Below are 18,475 nucleotides of genomic sequence, written 5' to 3'. Positions count from 1 at the left end.
CTTATATTCTTTACTTTCAACGCTATGTACCTAATATAAATTGTATTATATTTTTAAATGGCCCGCCCAGTTCGTGCATGCGCGGTGTACAAAGTAGCACCCTGCCACGCTGAAAAAATATAGGAACAAGGTAATATCTACTATCAAATTTTCAGCGCCAAAGTCAAATCACGATTCCGCTGTTAACTGATGGCTTGTCTGGCGGAGCGTGACGCGCGGGGCATAACATTTATCGTCTCGTGCACGGCGCGATTGTTATGAAATAGTAATGCGGTGCGTAGTATCGTACTCGGAAACGGGGTGGTCAGTAGGAAAGGGGTGAGCGAGCGGCGGGGTCGAAACGATCACAATCAAAGCAAAAGTCGGTGTACGTACTGGTGGGACACGTCACTTTTCTGTTTCCGGCGGTGCTCAATATCCGTGACTCGAGTTAGGTGGATAATGAAGCGCAGCCAGGAAAGGGTGTTAATCGCGGACGGAATTGTCGATCGGCTTATACCAGTACGATAACTTCTGTTTCGTTTCGTGCAAGTTGATACTTAGTTAAAGATTTAATTTATACAACCGTGAGGGTATATTCTAGGGAAAGGAAGCTTAACGAGCTTGGATCGAATAATTTAGATAGGAAACGGTAATCGATGCAAAAATGTCCCTCGATCCTTCGACACCACTCAGCCTCGTTACCACATCCCCGTAGGGATCGCTCGAGGACATCCTTTTGATACGAGCGAAATCTCGTTTTCTTGCCCTCCGTTGGGTAGTGATGGGATCGAGCCGATTCTTGCGACGATCGAACAATTCTTCATCCATAAGTGTCTTAATTTTTATGACAGCAGATAAATTGATTAAGAATAACAATCACTGAGCACCAATTTATTTCTGTGTTTAATACGCGGACACTTGATCGCGTGTTAGGAGTTCGAAACTGGAGGGTTGGCTGCTACGCGAAAGGGTAGAGTTCCCATCGCTACGTGCAAGATACACGTTGATATGAACTCCCGCGTGGAGTGCATCAAAGTAAGAACCACTGCGATTCGTACTCCGAGCACCAAAATACGGACAGATGGCTCGTTGGATCTGTTCGGTGATGGTGAACACGTCGATGAACGTCCGTTCGTTAGTGGTCGTGCCACCTATAACTAACACGTACAGGGTGCAACAATAATCGTTGTCGAGGGTGAGAGATCCGCGATCGTTGCGTGGAAAACTGTTAATTCCTCAATGAAAACCTATTCTTTAACTTCGAACATTAAGTGTCAATTAACTATTCCACAACTTCTTACAGTTTATACATAATCATGAAGTGGAAAATGCAACCCTTTAAAAATGGTTACACGCCATGCAACTAAGATGCTGACTATTGCCCAAAGAAAGCCTCTTAATCTTCAAAATTGTTAATACAAATCATTCAACATTCGTAAATTTTGTGAAAGTACCATGGCGACAGACTGGCTTCGCAAAATGGTGGAACTTTTATCCACACCCTGTGCATTCGTCAACCGACACAGACATGCGAGCCAGTCGTTCCCCTCGTGGGTGATGACGCACACAAGCTAGCCGAACAATAGTTAAATCAGGGTGAGGGGTGGGCAAGGGGTGCTGTGGGTGTTTAATGAGCTGCCAGCCAGTGACTGAAAGGGGGTACGCGGCGACTGGGTGGGGTACGAACGAGGGGGTAGAGGGATTTTTCGGGGTGCGAGGAGAACGGTGAAATCTATGGGGCACGAGCTACGGGCACCACTTGACTGTTTATGGGACCGGCACCGTGTAAAGTGTAGGAATAACATTGCATATGTTTAAATGGACCCCGGCTGGTGCTTCGTCCATTCGCTCGCGACAACGAATAAACAAGCGTGCAAAATTTCTATCATGAAAAAGAAACCAATGCAAATTGTGGACAGTATTAGCACACCACGAGTGATCGAATCTTTCTTTCATTGTACAGCCGATAATCCAGTAGAATAAAAACGAAATCCTCCATTCCAAGCTTTGTACTCGGGAAAATCCCGTTCGGAGAATACTATGCACGAAGAACTATGTTTCAGATATGAAATTTATATCTTTTATACAGAAAGCACCTTGTGCAACGATCTAAAATATAGTATTACACGAAATGGAAATACCTTGGGTGCTTTAACCATATTATGCGAGAGAAATCTTCGGAGAACCGTTATTATTTCATTATGCGCGTATCTAGAAGAGGATCCTGAAGGGTATCTCAGTCGAGGTTGACTGATCGCTGACCTACGGCCACGTCGATCAACCGAGCATTCATGGAAGTAACGCTTCCGTGAAATTAGGCCGCTTCTTCCTCTATTGATCCTCCTTCAAGAAGCGCCATTCATCATATTAAGTTACTATTTGCCGGCGATTTAGAAATTTCGAAGGGTGCACCGATTGCGATATTGAGTTACTATTTGCGGACGATTTAGAGAATTAGGGAAAACCGTTTGCCCAATGAATCCATGAAACGGGTCAATTCGACCATGCAGAATGAAACTCTATATCCGCCGCCGTTAGCTTCGCTATCGTCGAGATGAGCCTTGCTTATTGCATTCGTCATTTGTAATTCATGAAAAACGGAGCCCGTCTGTTCAGTTCTTTTTCACCTTGGTGTCTATTTAATAACAGAGCTTCTTGAATAACTGTAATTTCCGTATCTAGGGTGAACAATGGTTTAATCTTATTGTCGTCATATTGTGTATTTCTTGTAATATTGTTTTCATAAATCTCATATGAGATTAACAAAAAAACAGATCTTCTTGGAGAGTGAAAAGTAAAGTAGTCGCACAGAGGAATTAAATGAATAGCTCCAGTTAAACATTTTCTAATTCATTAATATTAATGTTCGTAATAGATGCAAAGGCGGATCTGCTCGGTCAACACACGAAACTATTTCTGAGTGTTCCAATAGGCTGTCTTTAGAGCTCGTCGAATTCGAATAAAGCGCACACAGTCGTAGACGATCTGCAGATCAAATGTGTTTTCAGCGCGCGTGTAATCCTGCCTAAGCTCACCCTACAAGCCCAATAAAACGCGTGCTCCTGCGAATGCTTCACAATGACGTTAAATCAATGATTTGTCCAGCCGAGCCTGTGGCACGGGTTTTAATCCCGGTTTTACATGTGATTAAGGGCTGGCATAAGTGTCAGACCAATTGATGTAGTTAATGAATAATACCGGTAGTGAATCTTTGCTTTGTTACCTCTTTAGAAGTTCAAATTTTATATATTTGCATTGAAACACATTTGTCATTAGGAACAATTCTCTGATACATAGCTTGGAGACACTTTTCACATCAAGCGAAAAAATGTAAAAAAAAAAACGTTCGAACAATTTACAAAATCAACGATCAGAAACTGTGCTGAATTCTATGTTAACTTAGATTTGCCAGGTGTGAAAATTAGGATTCCATTTGGAAAGCACAGAATCGTTAGCATTATCGTTGATCGTCGGGGATTCGATGATTCCCGATCGACTTTGGAGGACTCGCTGCTCCCTGGACCAGTAATCCACGTCATTCCGGGATGAATGCCTGGCTGGCGCGGGCATTCTTCAAGTAAATTATAGTCTTGAATGGCAGCGCAGTGGGGGGTTGGTTGGCACGCGTACATTGGGGTACACCTGCCCCCCGTAGACATCTGTCCCCTATATTTCCATCGCGAGAGTCAAACCATGGCGTGCGGATTCTCGGCAGTTGTTGTTAGATTCTTATTAACAGCACGGAGAGCTGCCAAATTGTTATTTCTAACTCCGTCGTGTACCTTCATTTTTATAATAGTAGAAACATGACACGTGCCAAAGAAAATAACATTGTTATCTACGCAGCGTGTTCCACTTTTGTTTCCTCCACTCTTTTGCTAAACCATCGCTACGTCTTCTCGAAGCTATAATGCACATTCGTCTGCAACATCTTCGCAGACAGGGTAACAATCAACTTTCACGCCCGGCCCTCATTAATTCAATTTATTCTTGGCAGGGGCGTCGATCTGAAGCTCAAATAAGGCTTTCCATATTTTAGCGAACCACCACGCTCGCACTGCAGAAAGAGAGAGAGAGAGAGAGGAATGGAAGTATATGGTGTTCGCGGGGTGTGTCCCATGACGCAGTGGTCTAACCGGCATTGTTCGTGGTTTACCACAAAGGCCTGCAAATGCCAACTTGCAATGAAAAGCCCCGCTACCCCACGCGCCGCGTCTAAACAGATGCCGAAATACGATGCCGAAAGATGTTTGTCCGAATCTTCTTTTTACACCCTCTGCTATCTGTCGACAGCCTTTTCGGATAAACAGGCTCGGGGGTGGTTCCGTTCCTTGATCGACGTCGCTTTTGTCCGACTTAATTCTCTATCGCGGCGCATTTTCTCGCTGTATAGAGTTTGGCGCAAATTGAATTGCGGATGGAAGGTAGAAAATTGAACCTTGGTCGCTAGTGAGCGATTCCAAATAAAACTTCCTCAGAGAAGATTCGTTGATTTTAATAATTTCACAAGTACTACGAATTAAACAGAACATACACATTCATGGCTACTTCAACATTTCAATGTTCGTCATCAATCTTGGATTTAGTGCTCGGTGATCGGTCAAAGTAATTTCCCGAGTTTCCAGGGATAAAATGCACAACTTCTCCACGTCCGGCAAAGCTGTCGATTTTTCTATTTATTCGACCCGATCAATTATACCATCAGGAGGGTGTTTCCGCGTGGCAGCGACTCGCAGCCATTAATCTTCGATTAAGTGTTCGGCGATCGGTCAAGGTAATTTCACGAATTTTCATGAATTAGGAAAACTGGTCTCCCCCCTTTTTCCAGCTCGTCTGGGGGGTACCCTCGGCTTTACCCGTGCCCTCTCCACGGGGGAGCACCTCTGTCAGCCACCAGTATGTCACCATACAGACCAGCGCCCCGGTACAATGAGGGCCCTGAACGCGATCGATATGTGCACTCGACGGAAACGACCCAACGAAAGGTCGATCAAAGCGAAATCACTGCGCCTGGAAATGCAGCGGCCCGACGTTTATGGGCTGTAAAAAATTCCTCCATGAATCTTTGTTTAAACCGAGCGGGCTACCCGAACCGACGGAGTAATTGTTCGCCGGGCCTCGTCGCGAAGATCTGCAGACGATTAGAATCGGATAAAATATCGTTTGAACCGAGAAGTTTCCGTGAAAGATTGGGAATTTCATTCCTATGCCTTCGAGTATTTATACAAGTAATAAAGTCTCGAGACAAAAGGTAAATCAGTTTTTTAAAATATGATTTTTATTCAAAGTTCAAGCAGACTGGAGATATTTCTGAGCGTGCAAACCCGCATTACGTTAGCACTTGTTAGCATAATTCCAGAAGATAAATGACTGCTGTTTCCAATTTCTTGCTTTCCGCTGTCGCACCCCTAGAGTTGCAAGCAGTTACGGGGTGCAGAGGCCACGGCAAAAACTGATTGAATCCCCCCAAAATCCAACACCTTTACTAGCTGCTGGCCGTCTGTCGTACTGTGCACACAGTTATATGTCGCCGACATAATGGTTCCATTGAAGCATTACCATTATTGGCGAGATTTGGGGAAACGATCGAGCGTGCTAACGGATTCGTCGCAGCTTGCAGCTTGTTTGCAAATAGGCCTTGTATACGAAATTATTGATCAACCGGTTGAACAGGCTGCGCAATCACTTCGTGCAGAAACAATTTTTTTCTCCCATCGACTTTCAAAGCTCCTGTGCGTGTCTTAACCCAGCTGAAGTTGCTCCTTCATTGCTTCCGTGTTCCCAAGGCCTAAGGGCCTAGACAAAGCCGTCAGATTTGAATAATTAAGTGACGACGATTTTAACAGTTCGCGAACTCTGATGCAACTCGGGAGAAGCCAATCAATCAGCACGGAGCACCACTCCAGCAGGAAAATAATTTCCATAACGAGAACAAGTGGGTGTTCCATTGTCGCGTTACGGTGGCCAAGTGTTAGGAAAATAAATACGCGACTTCTATCGTTCGATCAAATGGAGAGCAGACGGGTTGGTAACTATGAAAATAACTGAACTGTTGCATTCAGGATGGAAAAATAATATTTGCCTGGCATTCTTGCAATTTCCCTCCCGCCGTCGCATCGGTTCACCCTTTTCTGCCCAATAATATTTATTCGGACATGAAAATTGCGAAATTCCTATTTCGATGCTATAGCTAATCGAAATTCTCTTTCTACGTGATTTCATAGTGCGCAGGATAAATATTGGTATAAATCATTGCGCGGGGATCTTCAGACTGCCAGTCCTATATATTTCGTAGAATTTGCTCGGATAAAGAGAAATGACGCGCGAACGTGGCGTTAAAGGGAAGATTGTGTACGGTGGTGTAAAATAGCAGGTTGTAAGGTCGATTTTTTAAATCACGACCGATTTCGAGCTTTTCAAAGTACCGCTGCTCGTGTAATCCTCCGGATTAGGCGGGTAGGCGTAATTTCAGGCGCAACTTGTGATACATCTGCCCCGCAGTGATTCCTACAAAGGACACGTGTCCTGGCACGTGTTCGTTCATTCTTGAGCAGGACTTCATTCCTGCAGAGTGGCTCGAGCACGCCTGTTTTCAAGGCGATATAACTATTTAATCGGAACTTTCGTGTTTGCCTATCAATTTGCACTCCCCTCGAGGATAGCTTTATTGCTGAATTGGAACGTGGTTTATCTGCCATCATTTTCACGCCACTTGGTCCCACAGAGTATTTTATGGTGTGCTAAATAATTCGTTCGGAATACTTATAATTTTTACATTGCACGCGATTTCAGTAGCGGAGGTGATGAAGCACATTGTGATTAGGTAAAATATGATTTATTGGTAAGATATAAATTCTGTACAATATATATTCCCTGAATCGGTGGTTCCACGATCCGATAAGAGCACTGTCGGAGATGTACGCTTACAGTAAGTAACCTAGAAACAAAGGATGAGATCAAGCGTTCGAGATCAACCTAAGAAACATCGATGACTAGAAGGAAAAGGAACGCGATTTAGTACGTGTCTATGAAACATACAGCAATCGTATCTCTCGATACCTTTTGCAAAAAAAAGGTAAGAAGTCGAGAGACATCAGAACTAAGAAAGGTCTTGCTACGATCTGCTTAATGCTAGTTTTAATCCTAATAATTCGTTGCAAATAGAATGCTCTCTTACAAAGTAAATAACGATCATTTCTCACGTACTGGCCTACTCTTTTCTACAATCACGCCCCACTCGGCGACGCAAATTAAGCTCGAGCGACGCACCATACCGCGAACCATCGAGCCGCATCTTCAATTTTCGCACGCGATATGCAAACTCTTGGCGATAGAAATACAATTTACACGCAACAGCAAAGCCCTGTTGCTTGCAAATTGTGGCACGTATTCTTGCATTGGAATCTTGAAGGATATAGAGTTGGAGATGCGCCAGGTAACGATGGATTCTGTTTGCACAGATGCAAGGCGAATTGTTTGATAGAAAAATTTGTCTAAAATTAGTCTCAGGGCGCTGTCTGTGCTGTTTTACACCGCGACGTAGTGTTTGTACAAAGAGTCGATAAATTCTTTGGTCTTCCTAGTTCATAAATTATTACAGGCTATGTGGAATGTTCCGAAGCTTCAGCTCGACTATCTCAAGGAAGCCTATTTTAAAGCAAGATCCTGAACTTGCGATTACAAATTTCAGCCAGCAGAATCTCGAGCACCCAAATTACCTGTTCAGATATTTTCGAGCGGGTCCAGAATCATTCACTGTCTCACATCACACTGATCCATTTGAGCAGTCCCAGGGACATCCCTGTTCATTACAATATTACAATGGACAGCGATGACTCATACAACTTGCAGTTATAGTATACCCGTCGACGATGTTACAAACTTTCCTTGCTATCATTATTTTCAATTTTCAACGTTCCCTGCAACTTCCACTAGTCAGTCCTCAAAAGTTTCCACTCAAAAGAGTCTGGCCAGGAATTCGTGTCGCCTTCAAGCCCCAACAGCCTCGATTCTACGCCATCGAAAGTCCCTCGAAATCCCCTAAGGCCACCGGTGGCAACGAACTTTTCTAAAGACACTGGTACATGCTGTTGTGCGGCATGTGGTGAGGCGCTGGAAGCTGATGCTGCGCGTGATACATCCTCTGATCGTAGCAGGGTTGGTACTGCATCGGCGGACTGACACTTTGGTCGCTGTAGCAGTCGTACTCCTGCCATTCGGGGACGTATCGCTCCTGCGGATAGGGGAAGCCGGTGTGCGACGGTCCGAGCCGCTTTTGCGCGGCCACCGCGCAGCTTCCTGTCGAGGATGTGATCATGTTTCCGTTCTCGCCGATGCTCACCGTCACGTTCCCAACGTTCACAGTGATCTCGCCGGCCTCCGTGTTTCCCAAGGTCTGCGACAGCGCCCAGATGTAGTTGTGGGCGAACCGGAGGGTCTCGATTTTCGTCAGCTTAGTGTCTTCCGGGAAGGTCGGCAACGCCATCCTGAGGCGTTCCAGGGCGTCGTTCAGGGTGTGCATCCTGTGCCGCTCGCGATCGTTCGCCTTTATCCGACGGTTCCTTTTCAGCTTCAGCACCTGCGAACGAATGAATGGTTCCGTGCGGTGATTTCGATCGTTCCATTCTGTCTCGGATTTTTTACGTTAGTTTTTTTTGGAGGGAGAGAAGGGAAGGTGAATCGAAGGATGAGTTGGATTAAGGAAACTTGAGAGCAGCAAGTACTTGAGCAGAGGGGATGGAAAGTGTCGCTATAGGTATTATTGTTTAAGGGTAAGTGTTTGAAGGATGACTTTGATTAGAGGGAATTTGATGTACCTGCGTGGGGCTCTTGCACCGAGTGTTTCGAGCCTTCTTGCGTTTCTCTTCTTTCGCTGGTGGGAAGAGGGTGTCCGCTTGTATTTCGTGCTTGGGAGATTCGAAGCTCACGTCGAAGCCAGAGTCGGAGGAGCTCGAGAGCTCGTCGAAACCACCTTCGCTGCAGAACGAGTACTCGGACGACATGGTGGATGCTTTCTGAAGGGAAAATTGAATCAATGTTACTTACGCTATCATCTACTAATAATTCACGAGATACTTGAAAATATTTAACTTTTGGCTATTATTCGGAACAACATACTTCGCACATTTACGTGTGAAATGCCAGAACCTCCACGCTTTATGGTGCCTGGCGCCAATATTAATTCACCGAGCACCGTCTTACCTGATGAATTTGTTAAACGAAGAAAGCAATCCTCGTCGGATCTATCCAAATCGATCACTTTCACTGTTATCGGTCTGTATTACGTTTCAGAAACGCGTGCGCGAATGTCGTCGAAGGATTTGATCACGCCATAGCCGTACGACCCCTGGGCAGCGAGAAAAACGAAACACGACTGTTCTAGGCGGGGTACAATTTGGTACTGCGAAAGTGGCATGGGGCTCTTAGAGCATATATACCGTCCCGGGGGTATTTTGCCCCCTCCATAAGGGCGGTCCGCCTTCTATGGGGCACCGTACCAAGAGTTCACCCCATAATCATGACGGAGGGGCACCTAACGTTCTCCCCACCACTTTCTGTGTATGCATTAGACGCGTGCCACGGTGATGTAGCCGTCCAGTTTAGGAGATTAGAGGTTTCTAGGGCGATTACACCTCTTTATGGACCTCATGCAAAGGTGAACACGGAATTTCCTGAGGTATTATTAAAAGTATCGTTTCGGTGCGTCATGGCATGTAAATCGCGCGGTTATTTATCTACGATCTCACGAATGTTATATGATTTTAAATATTATATAAAGCACAGCTATCGCGAAATGGAAAAAAATGTTTTTTAGAAATAGTGGTTTAGAAACTGTAACGCAACGAAGTGGTGACTTTACGCCTTGCGAAGCTTACCCCGTGTACTTCTACGTACAGTGGGGCATCATTGGAAAGGCGCTGTGGTAGTACGTGCATGGCATGACTTCACCACGGCTTCTAGACTGCAGTTACTACTTTGATATTTTATAGTTTCACACGAACAAGTTATATTTAAGCACTTCATTTGATACGAATGATAGGAAATGTAAAATGTATTTATGAAACTTACCTAAATTGTTGGACCGAAACGCGAGTGCAGAGTGGTCTCCTTCGTTCACCGTTATCGAGTCTCGGTAAAATTTTCAGTCTCAGGTCGTCGTCAAACGCTGCCCCAGGATGTGTGGTGGAAAATAAGTGGACGATAATCTAATAAAACCAACCGTGGCCATCTGTCACATTCGCTAATCAGCTGATAATGCTCGGGACATCGCTATAGAAACGAGCAGGTACATCAGCTCCACTATCCAAGAGTGACTTGTACAATTAATCGATGGCTAATGGTTCTTTCCTTTTCCCCACTTCCCTACACGCTGCTCCTTCATTTGCAATTAGAATTACTTGAATATTACACGTTGCTCTTCAAGTCTAAAGACTGCAACGTTATTTTAAACAAATCAACCCCCTTTTAACAGACAAATTAAACTATTGCTTAGAAATATTCGGAGATCCTTATTACTCTACTTTCCCCATTACCCAAACGCGTCAATTAGTGGACGACGTCTCATTAATTTACCATTCAAGTTTCACGACGTTTAATTTCTATGTACACGCCAGGTATTACGCGTCACCTGACAGTCAATCGTACACACCACGAAGAATTAATCCCAGAACGAGTCCTCGTGAAATATGTAATTCCACGGAAGGGCACGCACACTTCCCCGGCTCCCACGGAATATCAATATGCAAAGGGATCACCGGTAGCACGATAGGACAAGCGGTAATCAATGATTCCTACGAGTATTAGCGTCCATCAATCACAGACTTGGCAATTATTTGACATGTCAGCTCGATTAAGTAACCGAGCTGGGTATTCCACTGTCGCGTCGATTTTATCGTGCCTCGTCGGGCGTCGCGCTCATTTTCCGCCGCGGCGGACAGCTCGAGCGACGCGCAAGGATCGCTCGAAAAGGGAAGGAAAAAGTATCGGGACCACGTGTCACGTGTTTGCATAACGATTTCTTATCGACGATAATAATATATTCGCGTGTTCCAAGTGTACTGTCAATAATTTATTCATTGGGGACAAACAGATTTTGCGCCCGACCCTGGAAATCGGCGCTCGCTTCCTCTCAGGAGCCATTCCCCATGACTCCCGGTCAACTTCGATATTCAGTGTCGTTCCCAAATGAACCTGATCTGTACGAACGACGATACGATCGCGTGTAAGGTTAAGGAAATAGTAAACTTCAGTGTCTATAGTCTATGAGCACCGAGGCGAATTGAAAGTGAGTAGTCGATAGAGATTTTTCTCAGCCGCATGGCTGTCACATTTGTGACCACCGATTTATTTAATTGATCATTCTTTCTCGCGCATGGCGACATTAAAATTGTTTTTCTGTAAATTGAAAGCTTGCGAAGAAACTGGAAGCTACTTACAAGGGGAGGACACCATGTGGTAGACACCGATTTTGATGAGTCTTGGCACGATGGATCTGTGTCGAAAATAAGTAAATAGGTGTCCGAGCGTTCCAGCCAATAGGCCTTAATAATAGAGGTAAATTATTAAAAATTTCATGTAAATTATTAAAATGTAAATTATTAAAAATTTCATGTAAATTATTAAAATGTAAATTATTAAAAGTTTCATAGTGGCCGTGAGGTTCTAGTGGGTAAAAATCCCACACTACCCTGGCACCCGCAAAAGATTCCCTTCTGGAGGCGTTGGGGTGTCTTTTGAAGATGTCTCCACGTTAAAAAAAACTTAATAATTTTTTTTTATAAATTATATTTTTTTATAATTTTTTTTTTAACTTGGGAAATCTTCAGAGGGGAATCCCCGGGGGCGCTAGGGTAGTGTGAGATTTTTCCCCACTAAAACCCCACGGCCACTATGAAATTTTTAATAATTTCCATGTAAATATCTCTATTATTAAGGCCCATTGGCAGAAACGCTCGGACACCTATTTACCTATTTTCAACATAGATCCATCGTGCCAAGGCTCATAAAAATCGGGGGCTACCACATGGTGTCCTCCCCTTGTTAGTCAACTGCTAATGAGCTTTTTACAGCGATTTATGCTTCTAATTTCTCTTGAATTCTCAAGTAAGCTGGTAAACACTTTTAACATATTCTACGCGGAACGACAACAGTTTCTCTTCTGTCGAAGTTCTACCGATGCACGATAGCAGTTTAAAACACACAAGAGCGCGTGCATTGGCGTTCGCTTTCAGCTGCCGGTTTTTTGCGATAAATCTCTCTTATACCGTAAACGGAAAACGGATAATGACGCGTTTAATTAGTGAAAATTATAAAACCGTCCTGCGATAGGATTTTCATAATTGCAACACTTTTTAAGCAAACTCTTCTCTGCCAGTTATTGTCATTTAAATTTTGACGACCTATATTCTTCTGCAACAACCGAGACATCGGCATTATGTCAAGAAGTGTCATTATATATGAGTTTCTGGAGTTTTCTTCTTGCTCGACTGTTCATGAATCTACTGTTGCTCACGTTTTCATTTTCCACGCGAAGAATCACGTATTTAGAAGTAAAGTAGACAATGGCCATATCCATTGAACTCAAGCACGAACCATTAATGGTATTGATGCCACCCGATTTGCATGATACGGTTCGACACGATTCGATAGACTCTATTGAACCAACGCTAAGCGAAAGCCGTGCATAATGGCACTTTTTATGGGTCGCATTTGCATCTAAGGTGCTCGGCGATTATGCACCGACGTTAGGGAATGCATCACCTTTCAGAAACATAACTGTCCCCTGTCCTTTGATATATTTTCACGTCTCATTGGCCTGCTGAGCGTTCCACAAACTGCTTGGATTGATACAAGTGAGTCGTAAAGAGGGTACGTTACTGCGATTTCCCTGGAAGTGTTTAAAAGTTTCGCGTTTAATGATTCGAGCGAAACGTTTATCGTTGAGAAAGCCCAAGTTATTGGACTTTTACGACGAATTGGTCGCAAACATGGTGGATACTGCGAAAGTTAAGAACTGATAAATGGTCGTGCTGTTCTTTATGGCGGGGAAAATGATTTACCGTGAAATTGTGAGTCTTAGAAGTTCTCGATCCTTGGAAACTTATATTGCTTGGTTAAATATTCAATGTAAATGTCCGTGGTATGAAGTGTGTGGAACTTCCACACCTCGAAACTCGTATTTACATTTACCTGTTCTCTTTTCTTGCAACAGAAGACGCTTGTTCTTAACGATCCGTGAAAATATAAGCACATATGTACGTACGTATAATTAAAAACCGTACTTAGACTCCTACTTCGTGCAATAACACGGTTCCTGGATGTGTTTGTATAAAGCTACTTTCTCTTTGCAATCACGTTATTACTACGCGTGCCCCACAGTGTGGAATGCTTTAAAAAATTTAACGAAAATCGTTCCTGAATTTGATTAACTTCTTCATTCCGTAGAATGGAAATGAACATTTGCAAAATAAAGAACACAGCGAATAATATATCCACTGTATTAAAAATGTAGTACACGTATAATTCAGTCCAAAGTTTTTCTTAATCCTTGCGGTAAATATAGTTGCTTGTGTAAGAACCCATCGAGGCGAACTTCCATCGATCGCGGCTGATTTTTTAAACGACTATCGAGCCCCCAAAGTGGCTGATTTGCCCCCTCCGGTGAAAAGGGCCCCGTAGTCGCCGACCAACCCTTTTCACACTTTGAAAATTCGTGCCCGTTTCGCGGCGATAAAAGGACGCCGTGAAATCGACACCGTTTCAGGACACATGTTCGATCTGCCCGCGGAAATATTGGGAATTACACGAAAGATTTGCTACCCGGTGCGTGCAGAATCGAAAATCAAATAAAAAAAAGAAAGGGGCGTGAGGCACCCAGAGAACGAGGCTGTCGATCTCGGAAAAGGGTTCGAGGAACGCTTCCCGAAGCGATTCGCTCTAATTGGATAATTTATTGGCCACGTCAATAAATAATATTGGCCCGGTTCGTCGCGCAGACCTCGCGTCTACCGAAACTGTTACAATACTCAGGAATCTATTACGTCATTTACAAACTGCTGAAGGCTGAAGTTCCAATTTTATTCTGTTGCGCATTCCACCCATTAAATTCAATAAAGCGAAAGAAGTTAATTAGTACACTGATTTGCGAATAAGTTGTCAGAGTTTTAATTGAAGGGAATTATTATTCAAACATGTCCCAATAGAAAGGAACTTGCGGGGTTACATACACCTAGAATGGTTGAAAAAATCTATTTTTCCAGTAATGAATTTGCAGAAACTATAACGTTAAGGGAAGGTCAATTCTATGGCCCTGGAAACGAAGATTTTCTGTGAGTTCAATAAAAAAATTATCTCACTTTAACATGTACCTACCTTGAACTTTAAACACTTTTCTCGAAACTATGTTTTTCAAATCGGTATCAATGATATTTCACAAACTACTGAACGGATTTGAATGAAACTTGGCACGATTATTTCTCACATGAATCTCTAGTCTTTATCATACCGGTTTTTTGTTTTAAAGCCGCAGTTTGTTTTTAATCATTAAAAAACTGATGAAATTTCTCTAGAAATTTACACTAAATTATAATCATAGAAAAACTGATGACATTTCTCTAGAAATTCACTAGATTTCTAAATGTCTAAATTTACTAAATTATAATCGTTAAAATACTGACGAAATTTCTCTAAAACTGTAGTAAATTTACAAACATAGTTTTCTAGAGAAATTTCATCATCCGAGTATCTGTAGAAATTGTCATTGGTAGGTGAGCGAGATTTGGAACAGAATTTCCAAGCAGTAGAAACGGTAACTTCCTGAAAACTGTTCCAGCAGAAAAGTAGCTTAGGTGTTGCAGGCTCAGAGGGGCGCGCAAACAAGGTGCGCTTCTATTAAGAAGGGATCGCCTTAAAAGGTTTTGCCTGCAAAAGGCGCGCGTCGTGAGAAGTGGGTTAACTAACTGGCAACACCCATGTTTCATATAGTTCACGGGAGTTTTCCCAGACGTGTAACAAGCGCCGAGCGAAACCTCCAGCGAAAGGAAGAGAGAAGACCGACCGTTGATCTTTCTGCAAGCGACGCTTTATCCCACGGCTTTCTTCTTCCTCTTACACCCGCGCAACAATGCAGCCGTCTATGTGCGGGATGCGATCACTTACGTGGCTGTCATTTTGTTGCACGTGACACCGTGGTATTACGACAGACGCGAGGATAAAGATGAGGTAAGTAATGACGAGGCGTGCGAAGGAAAAAGAAGATCCCTGTACCTGCCGCGATGCTCCAGAGGTATTTAATGACACTAGGCAATCTAAGGGTTACCATTATGAATTTTTAATCAAATCAGTACAAATTATCCATAATTGTAATACTGAAAGCTATTATCCCGTGTGAGAACGTAATTTTTCGAGAAGAATGGCGCACTGGACGGAAGTGCACGCTGGTTATTCCTGTACACCAGGAAGAAGCAAATTTATAAATCACAGTCTAATAAATAAAGTATCGTTGCGTTAATCAGTGTATCATATTACTTTAGTTTCCTTCGCAACTCAGGATAAAAAGATTGCTTCCTAGCGTGTTACAGCCCCATCACTCACTTGTTTTCCCATCCTTTAATTTCAATTTACAGAATAATACATTCTAATAAATATATCAATGTCGTTTTAATTCCCATTTGAGATTTCGCACCTCATTATACATCCTTCCCTTACTTTTATTAAGAACTTATTAAGTGACATTTAAAGTTACATTGAACGTGCCTGCAGTAGAAGCACACCGCTGAGAATGTCTCGACCTTCGGCGCTGAAGCGCGGTGTTCGCCTATCGCCGATTACGTCCAACTTCTGCCGATGATAACGATCCGTGGCAAATATGCCTAACGAAGCAGCCTTCTTTCGCCGAGGTACGAGCGCTCGGATTGCTGACGTCCCCCATTCCCCGGCTGGAAAAGCCGCGCGGTCGATCGGCAAAGCGGATGCATTCGGAATCGTCCTGCTAACAGAGGGAAAACAATCTCTCTGTCCGACTTTTTAGCGTCTGACACTTTATCGTAGGAGGTGGAGCTGCTCGCCTCGGCCTTTGGTAACTGTACACGTCCCCTTCTCGTCTTTCCAACAGCGTCCTCCACGTTCTATTCCTCTCGTTCCTTCTTCGACGTCCTCCTTCCCGCCATCCTGTTTCCACGACCTTTACACCAGTCACGGATCCTTCTATTCTCTGGTCTCTGGCCGGAGAAGCGCGAATTGTCGGCGAACTGGAAAGAACCGAGATGGCGAACGTTTCTCATGCTCCTCGCTGATGTTCGCTGTTGGGAACATTCTCTTTTTCGTTTCACGATTCCTCGGCTCGATGCTGTTCGGGATTGAAGCTACTGTAATGGAAGTTTTAGAAGAAGCCTGGGGCGTCTGATAAAATTTGCTGGGATTCCCTGCGGTTCTGATGGAAGACGGTCCGCAGGAATTTGTAGAATTGTAAATACATGGAGGTGTTTGTTAGAGTAACACGACTAAAGTATCGTGTAAGACCCCTTAGGTAACCGTGTCTACCTTCACTTTTTATTTTCACTAGAGAAGAGACGAAGAATGGAGGAAGCCAAGTCGGAAGTGGATTTCACTTCCGTCTGTGTAACTTCTTTCCACTTGGGTAACGTTTTTCCGTTTATCCTTCCATAGCCCACTCTTCAGACATTCTTCTATTTTATTTAAAATGCAATTATTCTATTTTATTTAAAAAGTTAATTCCTTTCTCTTAGAACGTCTTTATCCACTTTTCGCTACCTTTCCTCCTCCCCAGTCCACTATTTACCTGTCACAAGGAAAAAGAAAGGAAAGTCTGAAGGCGAGAAAGAAGAGGCCACAGATAATCTTGTTCTTGTCCTTTCGCGACTACCTCCTCTGTCCCTCTCGCTTTTCAGCGATCTTGGGTGCAGTCGTCTTTATTCCGCTTCCTTCGCGGAGCCTGCTTTCGATCCTCTGCAAGAGGGGCAAGAAATGGAGAAAGAAGGAGGCTGCAGGGTGGCCTGACGGCATTCGAAAGTCTTTTACAGCCTACGCTCGTTACGTTGCTCGGCCTGGATCTCCGACGGGGACCCCTTGAACCGCCCTGATGAGAAAACCGCGAAATGAAGCGAGGAACAGGCGAACGCAGCTAGCAGCTCAAGCGCGTCCACGCATGTCGCCCGCGCACGCGTGCGGTTTCAAGCGTGCACGCTCGACACTACATGTTACCATACGTCGAGCTGCGTGGATCCTTGCTTCCTTCTCCATGAACGGTAGAATCAGTGTTGCCGGCCATGTATTAAACTTGAAGCAAGCCTGGTGTAACTTGGACTTGGAGTAGAGTAGCAGCGTGACGAAGAAGAACATCAAAATCGTGACTCAAATACTGGTGCTATGAAATACTTGCAAAACAGAAAAAGATCTTTGCTTCAAGAGAAGTGGAAGCTGGCTCCCTTTCGCAAAAATGCGAAACCTTAAGCCGAGAATCCACCGGGAAGCTAAGCTATGCTATGCTATGCGATGCGATGTGATGTGATGTGATGCTATGCTATGCTATGCTATGCTATGCTATGCTATGCTATGCTATGCTATGCTATGCTATGCTATGCTATGTTGTACTATGCTGTGCTATGCTGTGCTATGCTGTGCTATGCTGTGCTATGCTATGCTGTGCTATGCTGTGCTATGCTATGCTATGCTATGCTATGCTGTGCTATGCTATGCTGTGCTATGCTGTGCTATGCTGTGCTATGCTATGATGTGCTATGCCATGCTATGCTATGCTATGCTATGCTATGCTATGCTATGCTATGTTATGCTATGCTATGCTGTGCTGTGCTATGCTGTGCTATGCTATGCTATGCTATGCTATGCTATGCTATGCTATGCTATGCTATGCTATGCTATACTATGCTATGCTATGCTATGCTATGCTATGCTATGCTATGCTATGCTATGCTATGCTATGCTATGCTGTGCTATGCTGTGCTGTGCTATGCTGTGCTATGTTTTGCTATGCTATGCTATGCTATGCTATGCTATGCTATGCTATGCTATGCTATGCTATGCTATGCTATGCTATGCTATGCTATGCTACGTTTTAAAAAAATTAGCTACCAATACATTCTTATGGAACCGTTTCCACCAAAATCTACGTTAAAACATAGCACAGCATAGCTTAGCTTAGCTTCCCGGTGGATTCCCGGTTTAAGGGTTCGCACTTTTGCGAAAGGGAGCCAGCTTCCTCTTCTCTTGAAGCAAATATCTTTTTCTGTTTTGCACGTAATTCATAGCATCAGTACTCCGTAGTTAAATTTAATAAAATAAATTTTACGTAGTCATAACATTCCATCCGTGAATTCCTTTGCTTTACCCCTACCGAAACATGCTCCTCGCATCTTCTGCTTACGATTATCCAGCAACGTGCATGAGTTACGTTACTCCTGCGACATCCATTGATTACCCGCGGCCTTAACTATTGCTTATCATTGCCGATCGCGCT

At 43.8% G+C, this 18,475-nt stretch overlaps 1 protein-coding gene across 1 annotated transcript; it reads right to left on the bottom strand.

Annotated features, from left to right (window-relative positions):
• Positions 1–6,811: 6,811 nt before the first annotated feature.
• Tap (basic helix-loop-helix neural transcription factor TAP) lies at positions 6,812–10,409 on the bottom strand. Its single transcript, XM_076830448.1, has 3 exons — positions 10,051–10,409; positions 8,799–8,996; positions 6,812–8,560 (listed from the first exon to the last, which is right to left on the bottom strand). Exons 2-3 carry the CDS (start codon positions 8,982–8,984, stop codon positions 8,051–8,053), a joined length of 696 nt encoding a protein of 231 aa, XP_076686563.1. The 5' UTR covers positions 8,985–8,996; positions 10,051–10,409; the 3' UTR covers positions 6,812–8,050.
• Between the last annotated feature and the right edge of the window lie 8,066 nt (positions 10,410–18,475).

This window comes from Andrena cerasifolii, chromosome 2, assembly GCF_050908995.1.
Source record: "Andrena cerasifolii isolate SP2316 chromosome 2, iyAndCera1_principal, whole genome shotgun sequence".
Classification (NCBI taxonomy): Eukaryota; Metazoa; Arthropoda; class Insecta; order Hymenoptera; family Andrenidae; genus Andrena; species Andrena cerasifolii.
Note: the sequence above shows the minus strand (reverse complement) of the source record. Positions and strands in the feature narration are given on the sequence as shown.

What these genes read in the sequence shown, in the direction of transcription:
- Tap (XM_076830448.1), bottom strand. Translation starts at nt 8,984, where the DNA reads ATGTCGTCCGAGTACTCGTTCTGCAGCGAAGGTGGTTTCGACGAGCTC. An exon ending in GGTGCAAGAGCCCCACGCAG is followed by an intron (nt 8,561 to 8,798) that starts GTACATCAAATT and finishes ATTCGTTCGCAG; the next exon opens with GTGCTGAAGCTGAAAAGGAA.